Genomic DNA, 10,975 nt, shown 5'->3' with positions numbered 1-10,975 from the left:
TTAAAAAAAATAATGCAAAACCAAATCAAGTCACAGGTTTAGCAACCTTTAGAAAATTTAGAAATAGTTCTTGATCATTCGAAAGCATGCAACAGACGTAAAATGATACTGCATGTGCAGCCGTTGATTGAAAGTAAGACAATGAACATGACATCATGAGCATTGGTGTTATTTTCTTCGTCATAATTGCATTTTCTGGTATTTTTTTTTATTCTGAACTGTCTTTCGTTTAAACCAGGTACAATTAAGATTTTTCCTCTACTTTTTAAGTCTATAATCACATATAAGAGCATCCTCAAAATGCACGGGGTCCTGTGTCCACTAGGGAAAGTTTGTCAACGGTCCCACTAACACAAGTGGACGGGAATCCGGATATTGTGAGGATGTTATATAAGACCGGGATTGACTCAGTCCGAATCAGAAGGGTTGGCTTTTAAAAGAAGTGTTTCGTGTCATAAGCCGTTAAAGCATTCACGTTGAACGAATTCAATCATTTATTAATTTAGAAGAGGATACTTAATCCTGTTATCTATTTCATCACCACACGTACATCATCCGTGTCAAGTCGAAACCCCATTCTTCGAACATACAAGGCATGTGACCTGTTAGTCCTTTGAATTTTACTGTTAGTTCTGCGATCGCAGGACTAACAGTGACACGCGTCATAAATGTTTCGAATCATATCTTTTCAAAAACATTTTATTGACATTTTTTTCACCTGGACGATTTTAGGTATTTTGAGAAATTTAAATGTATTTTGTTTTTGATGCAAAACGACGGTAGAATTTTCTTTGTTATAAAAGTAAAAATTAATTCCATCGATCTAGAGTCGGATTTTTTTTTTATTTGAACAACAATAATTTTTGTCATGGTGAGAATGAAATTTGAACAGAACACATTCACAAGGAAGAATTTTCTCACAATTAAAGATTCAGAATAAATATCTTCCGTGGGAAAAACTAAGTAATTCTATATTCATTTTTGTTCCTCGTATTAACCAACATGTATGTTTATTTTCAAATTGGGGTATATATTTTTTTAAATCTCTGTACGAGGTTTAGTAAGGTTTATGTATTTGCCAGGGCCGGTCAATGCAATTGAATGGAATGGCATCTATACTTGTTTTTTTTTTGTTGTCATTGTTTTGTTATTCTCAATGCTGATTTTTTTCTTTTCAAATTATCAGCGGCAATTTTTTTCATGAGTTTACATGTAGCTGCAGCTCCTTTTATTTAATTTGACGGAAGATACATGATGCATACGAGGATGAAACATACTAAACAGATTTAGATATCTCTTTTTCTTAATTACATGTGGATGCATTTCCCGTCTTATTGTACCTGATTATCACAGATGGCTGGGTAATCATGGATGCATACCAAATTTAATCTTGACCGTGCAAATCATCCTATCTCAACTTTCATTCAATCAAATTTCCAATAATTTATTGTAAAATACATAAAAATTGGCCCTATTGTCAATTGTAAAGTGTATCTAGAAAACTGTATAAATGAAAGTTTCTTGATTCTCGTTTATGAAATAATGGAAACCCCAAATATTATTGATTGAAATGGTTTAATCAAGCATAGAACCTCCGAATCCGGCCTCGAATGAAATATGAATATAAAATAACAGCGCGATGTAAATTGGACTTGCTACATTCGTGTTATTTAAATGATAAGCAAATCTTTATAGATCTTGATCCAGCACAAATAAACTTTGAATACGTATATATTTAGGAAGTCAGTCCTTTACCTGCGATCGAACTTCTTCAAGGCTGATGCACACACGAGTCCTTTCAACCACATGGCTTGCTTCTGTAAACAGCTTACATCATTGAAAGGAATTTTGTAGCCAAGTTAACAGGTAGGAGTTTTCTTTCTCCCTCTTTGTTTGTGATATTCAGTACTTTTTATACGAGAAAGAGTGTGAAAACTGATGGGGGTGTTAATACCACAAAAAAAAAGAAGCATTTTAGGGGTTCGAAATTTGTGTCATGTACTTTAGGTGCGTAGTAAATTAAAATTTAAACACAAGCTCGTAATCATTGTTTGGATTTCCTTTATTAATGGAAGTCAGCATCCATAAAATAAGTTTATTCAGTAACTTTAATAGCTCCTTTTTGAAAGTATCATATTCTAATTTTTTTTGGCTAAAAATTCAGACTAAATTTTAGCAAGTGTGTGGCAATTAAATCATTGCTTTGAGAATGTTAAAACTATGACAATCCAATTTCGTATTGAATAAAAAAAAAAGATTGATATGCACTACAGGAAACTACATGAAATAATAGCACTTATTCATAATTTCACCGTGACTTCTTACCAAAATGGCATTGGAACCATGTACATGCCTAGCAATAATCAGAATGCAAATATAAAAATTGAAATTAAAAAAAATGTCGAGGGGGGAGGGGGCATTTTACATTTGAGTGCACTGTATTACGCCAAAATGATTTTAAAGTACAATTTTAGAGGTTTTAAATACGCTCAGATAAACATCGGCATCTATATCTCAAAACTTATTATTTTATACAATCCTATACAAATATTGTAATTCCAAATAGATCTTTAAAAAGATTATTGTTCGAAATGGATTTTAATGGTCTATTTAACTAATGCATTTAAATTGAATCCCACTTGTTTAAATTTAAACTTCCGCCCAATGAAACATCCCCTCGCTCTATTTTTGAAACGGATCAAGATAACATTCTTATTACTTTGGCGATAACACGATAAGATTCTGGATGATTCCTCAATGAGGTTTATTAGTACCAGATAAAGGTCTTGTCTGCATTCTTTGAAGTACAGACAGCAAGTTGAATTATTTGCCGTATTGTATCGCTCGAACAAAATTATTCCCCTTTTCCCTCTATATGGAATGGATAGGACGCTGGTATAGCATGGCTTGGGATCAGTATTTGATTGTAAGAGTTTATAATTCATGCTCTTTTATTTTTATGATATGATATTGTGTGTATGTACTTTGTTTTCATTATACTTCAGGAGAAGATCCAGAAATTTGTTATAAAAAGGGGGTTCCGATCCAGAAACTTATAAAAATGGGATTCAAGCCTATCATATATTCATTTTAAACTAAAATAAACAAATTTTTTTTAGCAAAAGAGAATTGGCCCCCATGGGTCCGCCATTGCACTTTCATTTTTGATTAGGAAAACTAAAATATTCATGTTTAAATTTGTAGTCTCGAACAAAAATCCAAATTACACTGGTTACTTTTACTGTGCTAACCAACCACAGAGTATATTTTGTTCTTTTCTGAGAATGTATTTTCTTGTTAATTTATCTTACCCAAATCGAATTTTTGAATCAATAAAAAAGAAGCAAGTTCAGTCTCACATGAATAAATTGCCAAATGTTTGATGTGTGCGTTTTATTTATCATGGAAAAATAAAATCAAGAAACAAAACACGAATCTCAAGCTGGTACATGTATTTCAATCCTTCTAGTATTAACTATAGGTTTCAGAAATTGTCTCCCTTAGATTATACTGTTCCCAGTTATCACAGCTTCAAAATATTTACAAAACCGTTCACATATTGGACAAGAGAGTCAAAATAACAGTGCTGTCAATTAGCTGCTGAGTGACATTCAAAAACAAATTGTATTGACAGCCATGGAAATATTTGTTTTCACTTTTCATACATCAACCTGTTTCGTTTCCAAAATAATCATTAGTTTTATTACACAACATTTGGCATTGGTCTTTATCTCTAGCATATGTTCTCAAATTTTTCCCTATCTTAGAACAAGTATAGAGTATCGAAATACCTACTATATTGATAATGGTTCTGTCATTTTTTCGTCTTTTCTAAAAATTGAATTGCTTTTTTCTACAATTTTCAATTTTTTTTTACATCACATGATAACAGATGAACAATGAAATTCCCAGGATATTTAGAATCCTCTTGTGATTTCATCTTTTTTTTTTTCAGTCATTTGAGATTTCAGCAAAAAGGTTATCTTTAGAAAAAAAAAACATGCTGCATTTCTCAAAATTCTTCATCTTATAGAATGATGAAATGTTGCAGGTACTGATAAAGCACGTGTCATTTTTTTCATCATTTTTTGAATCGTGTATTACGATATGATATGACTTATCTATTCACTTTTACCTGTTTTTCAATATAGTTCAATGTCATGGCATTTATCAATCGAATTTGAATACGTGATGGTGTTGAAATCGTTCCGTCTATTATGTTTTCTTCTTTCAATTATAAGATGAAATTTGTGTTTTTTTTCAAACCGATATTGCTACTACGCATTGATTGACAGTACAAAATAGAAATAAATGAAGCAGGGGTACCTGCGTTTAAATGATTCTAAAGGACAAAAACGAAGCAAAGAAAACGGATACAGTAAAACGACACAAAAGTCGGAAAGTAAATGAGCCAATCGCAGAATACATCAAATAACTCGTAATTGTAACCAGGTGAACCGGTAGGGTAGAATGAATGTTGCTTTCTTTCCCAGAAACAATAACTTTCAATAAGTCATTTCGGTAAAGCTTATCAAATTCAGGCTTCACAAATGAGTAATGGCTGTGTACTGTTTAGACAGGTGTGTAGCTTACACAGGTTAGAGGGTTTTATCAATAATTACACAGGGATTCTAATGGTTGAGAAAGTTTTGTTAGGTATCGCAAAGCTCGACTAAACCTTTCTCAATTTATTGTAATTTAATTTTCATTTATACAGTTTACATTTTCAATGTGTTTGTTTAAGATTTACGTCTACAGCGAAACCAAATAGTCGATAAAATTCTTAACAGAGACAACGCAAAAAAAAAAATCCAAACAAACACAGACAATTAAAAACCTTCCGAAAGAAAACACGTCGAATTTTTACTGTGGTTAACCTGTTACAACAAAAACATCATAACAGTTCCGATTGTTCCGACAGGGTAAGCTTGAAATAGCTCATCTACATACCTATGACTTGGTACATGCTCCTTGTTTTTGCGGAGTTCAGGATACTCATTTACTTGAATTTTCCTTTGCATTTTCTTTCGGGTTGTGTGTATTTTGTTTGTTTATTTATTTTTTTTTTATGGTATCTTGCATCGTTTTAGTTTCGAATCTTTAGTTTACCCTCGATATCACTTACAAATCAAGGATTTTTTATAGTACAGCTCTATCAAGATCTATGTACAAATTAACAAATTAATTTTAAAACCTGTTCCTGGTTATATTTCCCCTTTAAATTATTTCTTAATTCCTTCAACATTTATCAATCGTAGATGTCAAGCATTCTTGACTCCAGCCTGATTTAAGCTTCTAGCACATCTGTTGAAGAGCACTCTTAATTAAGTACTGTTTGTTTGTGTCCAATAAAGATGGGAGGAATGTTTGTTGATGTCCAATTAACCAATCGATCCCCTAGACGCAACAATAAATCATCCCAATCGCTTTTTACAACTAGTATCATCTTCTTAAGCTAATGTTCCGTGGTTCACTGAACCTAGACTCAATTTCCTGTCTTTCAGTTTTGGGTTCCAGTAGTTGGCTTAAATTGATGAGAACCGATGGCTTGTGCAGATAACTCAGGTTCGACAAAGGAAAAGCCGTGAATATCTGTTTTCACTACAAAAAGCAAAGGACGGTCGCGGTTCATTAGAAATACAAGCGAATCAAACAATGGAAAAAAACCAAAAGAAGTGATTATTAAAAAAAACGTTTTTGTGATCATGATTAAACAGCATCTCTATTGCCATGGAAATTCGTTTACAGTCCACGCAGTGTAGGTGCATGTATATATAATAATCACAGTGCATTACAAACGCATTACTAGCGTTAAGTAACGGAAGATCAAAAGTGCTGAAAATCTCAAGCCGAAATATTTAGTGCAGTTATATATACAAGTAATTACTACGTCGCTTCTCAACCGCATACCTTGTATTGAGTAACACAAGGACTTGGATTGAAAGTGAAAATAGGAGAGTTATCTGAAAAACGAAGTCATCTTGTATTCCATTTTTCTGGCATTAGCTAGTTAACAATCATAATGGATAGGCGCTGGTTGTTCTCTGAGATTAGATACATCATCAATGAATTCCAGATTTCTACAGCCGCGTAGTAATGATACTGCATTATCATTGCACTGATGAGAAAATAACGAGAGTAACTATATTGTAACTTCGTCTCTCTGTGGAAAAGACATCTAGACATTAATGTACTGATAGAGACCATATCGCACCGGACACAGTGACCGTAAATTTATCGATATTGCACCATCGGTCAGACAGTTAAGATTTTGTTGTGTCAGCAAGTTGCACTGGTCAGAGTGACCTGTAGTTTTGGATTGACCAGCTATAATTTGGGATAAAGAAATTTAGCAAGCATCTTTTAAAATGTTGCTAAAACCACGTGGCAGCTACATCAATTCCTTGTTATCTATCGTATACTGTTTGGTGGCTACATTAGCACAGTGTTACATTTGCTATTTGTATCTGGGATACTATGAAAGTACTTTAGACACAAAATGGAGTGGGAAATACCGCGCCGGATATGGCGTCAGACTCGGTCTTCCGATCATCGGACTCTTTGTTCTTCCTTTGTTTATTCTGTTCAGTGTGTTCAAAGTGGGCAACTATGCCAATGATGGATTTAAAATTGGAAGGGATCACGCACTCTGTGCCACGACGAACCTTTTTGGAGATACATTTGAAAAAGAGTTGGCTAGACGAGTTTGGCGAAATATCTGCCCGTTTGCACCAACGATTCATCTGTTCATCGCATTTTGTCTCATCTTGCCAGATACCATTTTGACTGGACTAGATGTCAAATATGGACACCAAACATCAGGTGAGCTGTTTTTTTTGTTTCTGTATATATATATTTCTGTATAAACCTTTTTTGGCTAAATTTAATAATTGAGAGGGTGGTACTGTATTCACGTAGTCCGTCCGCACGTAAGAATTTGACAGCTATTTTTCTCAGCTGCTATTGAGCAGAGTACTGCTTTTTGAGCGAGATGGTTCGTATTTTCATAGTTCACATTGAAGTATGATCCATTGTTTACTAATTATTGTAAGGTAAAATTAACTTGTATGAATGTTTCGTTTTAAAATTAATTTGTATTAATCTGTTTTTGTGCCTTACTATTATGATTGTAAAGAAAAAAAATATAGTTTTCCTTGATTTGAATTTGCAATCCAAAGAAATACACAGAATCTTTTTTTATATAAAGTTAATATTTTCTGATTGCTTTGTTCTTTTGTGAAGTGATTATAAATTTGGTTTCCGATATGTTTAAACCTGCTGGTATCACATTAGACTCCTTGCTTGTCATCTATATACATGTACTCAGTATGTAATACATAAATACAAAAATACCTATCAGACAATTGCAAGTTTTGATATGCTGTACTCGTGTTTCATGGAAAACATCTCATCATCAGCATTAGAATCAAATGCATAGGGAGTTCTAAATCCAAAAGTATTTGTACATGTAGTACTCTATACCAGAACTATCGTAATATGAAGCCAAATCCGTCACTAAGAGGTTCTACCTTGTGCAATACAATGAATGAAGCATCAGTGTTTTAGGTATTTTGAAATTTGTAACACTGCAAATTTTGATAAATAATACATGATTAATTCGGGGTCAGACAAGTCTGACTACTGATTTGGTGAATACCCTCGCGAACCTTTGGTCCGCCAGCAGTGGCATCGACCTAGTGTTTATTTATTAAGTATAATATTATTTTATCTGAAACAGGAGCCCTTTACCCTTACGTCTTTTTATTATTAGTTTAAGGGGGTATTTCTGTTTGTGGCATGACGATTCTCAATTTACAAGTTCAATCAAGAATCAGTCAGCAGATTATTAATCTGCCCAAAAGTTTCTGATTTTAATAACCGAAGACATATTTACCAAAACTTTACCAACAGTGTTGATGTACTTTTGTGGACAGCAATTTCTATAAATGTGTAACCATGAAAAAAATTGAATTAACTATGCACGCTTCTTATGTTGACAGATACTTCAATACTACAATGTAAAAATCTAATTTCAATCCCCAGTGTCACTCGCGTCATGTTTTTCTCTTGTTAATAGTTTGTCCCATGCGATATTAGTTATTCATCACATCGACCCCATTAGCGTGGGTATCAAAGGTCCCCTGACTGATAAACACATCTCCAATGTTCACTTATCATGTAAAATGTTATTTGAACCGTGATTGAAAAATCCATTGATTGAAATTCAATAGTAATATCATCAGGCCAATTGCTACTGATCATTGACTATGATATTGTCTAGGCCATGTCAAAGCAATTTCTTGTCTCAAGGTCCTCCGTGTGTTTTTTTTAGAAGTAAAAACATGCACATTTATCAGGTGACCTTGTTGTTCAGAAGAAGAAAAAAACGTTTCATCTTACTATTGCATATTCAAAAGCCCTTTTTCTTGAAAACAAAAGCTGTACATACATTCAAAATATTTTATCTGACTGACCCCTAAGCCAAAACATTAAACTTGCATGGCCTGATTTTCATTTTTTTTCTTAATACCACCCTGACTTCAATTGCTATTTAGGGAGGGTAATGTGAAGTCTTATACAGTGACATATACATATTCAAATTCCGTTGTCGATCGTTAATTTATTATTCATAAAACATCGGCTCATGTATTGTTTAATCTAGAGTTACAATCATAATTAAATCAATCTCTTAATGACACACCATCAGTAATAAAGTATATATTGCGCGGACTGATTGGGTCACTATTGACATCGCTATGTCGAACATGCTCCCAATTTTTAGTGGAGTCCGAGTCGCTCGTTTGCTTTTGTTACTTTGTATGTATGATTTTAGTTACTTTATGTTCTTTGTTATGTATGTCTGTTTTCCATGTCTCTGCTCTTTGTCCCTGGATTACATTCTTTTGATGTCCGCTATAATCTTGATTCCATTGATTACTCTTTCACTGAGCTATGGTGTAAAAGTTATATTGTAGTAAACAAAAATGTGCCAAGAACTCATGCAACGGCAGATGTTTGATTCCTTGCAATACAGACTTTCGTACCCTGTGATGTCATACGCCCCAAACGTTCGTTACGTCTCGTCCTAGCGCTACAGATAGTTATTTTTAAATCTGTTGAAAATAATAAAGCCAAACGTCGTTGAAAAACCGAAAAAATGTTATCGTTAATTTGCAATCACATTTTCCCGAAAAATCAAGATTATTGCAAGTGGTGTTCTGGTAGAATAGAGAGGGAAAACTACGGACGTCAGACGTTGTTTTTTTTTTTGCTTTAAATCATGCAAGTGCAGCAAGCGTTGCCTGAAAGAAGTTTCTTTATTTCAGTTTCCGTTCAAATTCCAAATTTTCGTCTTTTCATTTCTAAACTCTGATTTGACAATGTTTGACCATTCTATCATGTATCTCCAATTGCATCATCAAAATGTAAATATCAAAAACTCTTAGGAAACAAAACCGCATTAAAGAATTTGAAAATGCATAAACTTCAAGAAGCATATGAAGAAACATTAAATTCGGTCAGTGTGGGAATATGTTTACTCACTTCGATTTTTATACAGATATTCTGATCACTTATGTTGATGCATAGAAAGAATGTCTCAGAGTGTAATTAGAAAATTGCTGTCATTACAAAGTTTAATACACTGTAACATTAACTAAAGGCAATGTGAAACATTTCGTAACACTGTTTTCGTCACAGTTGAAACTCATAAACATTTTCCTGCTAGTTTTCAGAGCATGCGTAGTTGGTTACTCCGCAAGGTATGTTCCATATATAATATATATATAGCCATCATAAATTACAACATCCTTTTCTGGGTTATTGTTTGATATCTGTATTTCACAGACATGTTATATTCTTTCTGGTTGTGTCACTTAAAACATTGAGCTTCCGGTATAATAAAGTCAACTGCAAGTAGAATGCCATAAGACATTTTACATGTTACAGTTTTATGCTTTTTTCCCATGTCTAAACCTTATTCAAATTGAAGTAGAATTTATTGATGGTTTTAACCCGTCTTAAAATGCTGAGAATGCTGGTTTCGGAAATGGAATGGTTGTACTTGTTATTGACTCTGATGATTCTGAGTCGAGTGAGCTAAATTTTATCACTTATATTATGAACAAGTCGGTGGGTGTTTCTAGAAAAGCAGAACACGCTTACTGGTGCACTTGGCATATGCTCTCAGTTTTTAGTGGAGTCCGAGTTCCTCATTTACTTTTGTTACTTTTTATGTATTATTTTAGTTATTTAATGTTCTTTGATGTATATGTCTGTTTTCCATGTCTGGTCTTTGTACCTGGATTATATTTTTTATCACTGCTAGATCCTTGGTTCCCTTGATTATTCTTTCTTTGTACGTGTTATTTTTGGTTATTCCATGTTCTTTGTTGTGTGTCTCTCTCTTTTCCCTGTCCGGTCTTTATCCTTGGATTATATTCTTTTGGTTTCAGCTCGAATCGAATCTTGGTTCATCTGGGGTTGTGAAACTAAGTTATAGTTCTATTTTGAATCAATTTTTGAGAAGTGAAAAAAAAGAGTTCTTTATCTGTTTATGTTTTTTTTCATGTTGAATACTCTGATGAAATTCTGATGTACATACTTAATTAGAAAGGGTGCTACACTTTTGGCAGACTGTACGTTGGCTTTTAGATATTGAAAGTACGTTTTCTGACATTGATTCTTGAAAGGTTTAATATCTAATGCTTAAAACATAATTCACTCGACTTACAAATATAGGTATTTGTACGTTGTGAATTTTGACAATGGTCACAAAGAAATGCATAGGAAATGATAAACGAGTGTAAAGCAACAATTCTTTATTGAATGTACTTAGTCTTTGATCTATGTTTAAACATCCGATGACTTATTCATAAGTCAACATTTATGACATTTCGAAGACCTGCTTAGCATGTAACTCCACGTCATAAAAACTGGCTTTATGCCGATCGTACGACCGTCTCACCGTTTAAGT

The 10,975-nt window shown here is 33.4% G+C and overlaps 1 protein-coding gene across 2 annotated transcripts in view; it reads left to right on the top strand.

The window, feature by feature from the left end:
* Positions 1 to 1,612: 1,612 nt before the first annotated feature.
* LOC148620735 (uncharacterized) overlaps positions 1,613 to 10,975 on the top strand; it is a 44,364-nt gene continuing 35,001 nt past the window's right edge. For both annotated transcript variants that reach the window (XR_015920948.1, XM_088574484.1), the window contains exons 1-2: positions 1,613 to 1,866; positions 5,505 to 6,822. Coding sequence is in view for 1 of the 2 variants with exons in the window: in XM_088574484.1 (XP_088430610.1) it covers positions 6,369 to 6,822 (454 nt within the window). In the remaining variant the exon portion in view is untranslated. The remainder of the gene's footprint in view (positions 1,867 to 5,504; positions 6,823 to 10,975) is intronic.

The sequence above is a fragment of the Perna viridis genome, chromosome 3 (assembly GCF_037379345.1).
Source record: "Perna viridis isolate PV_CMFRI_1.1 ecotype Kerala chromosome 3, ASM3737934v1, whole genome shotgun sequence".
Taxonomy (NCBI): domain Eukaryota; kingdom Metazoa; phylum Mollusca; class Bivalvia; order Mytilida; family Mytilidae; genus Perna; species Perna viridis.
This window is presented reverse-complemented; position numbering and strand designations above follow the sequence as displayed.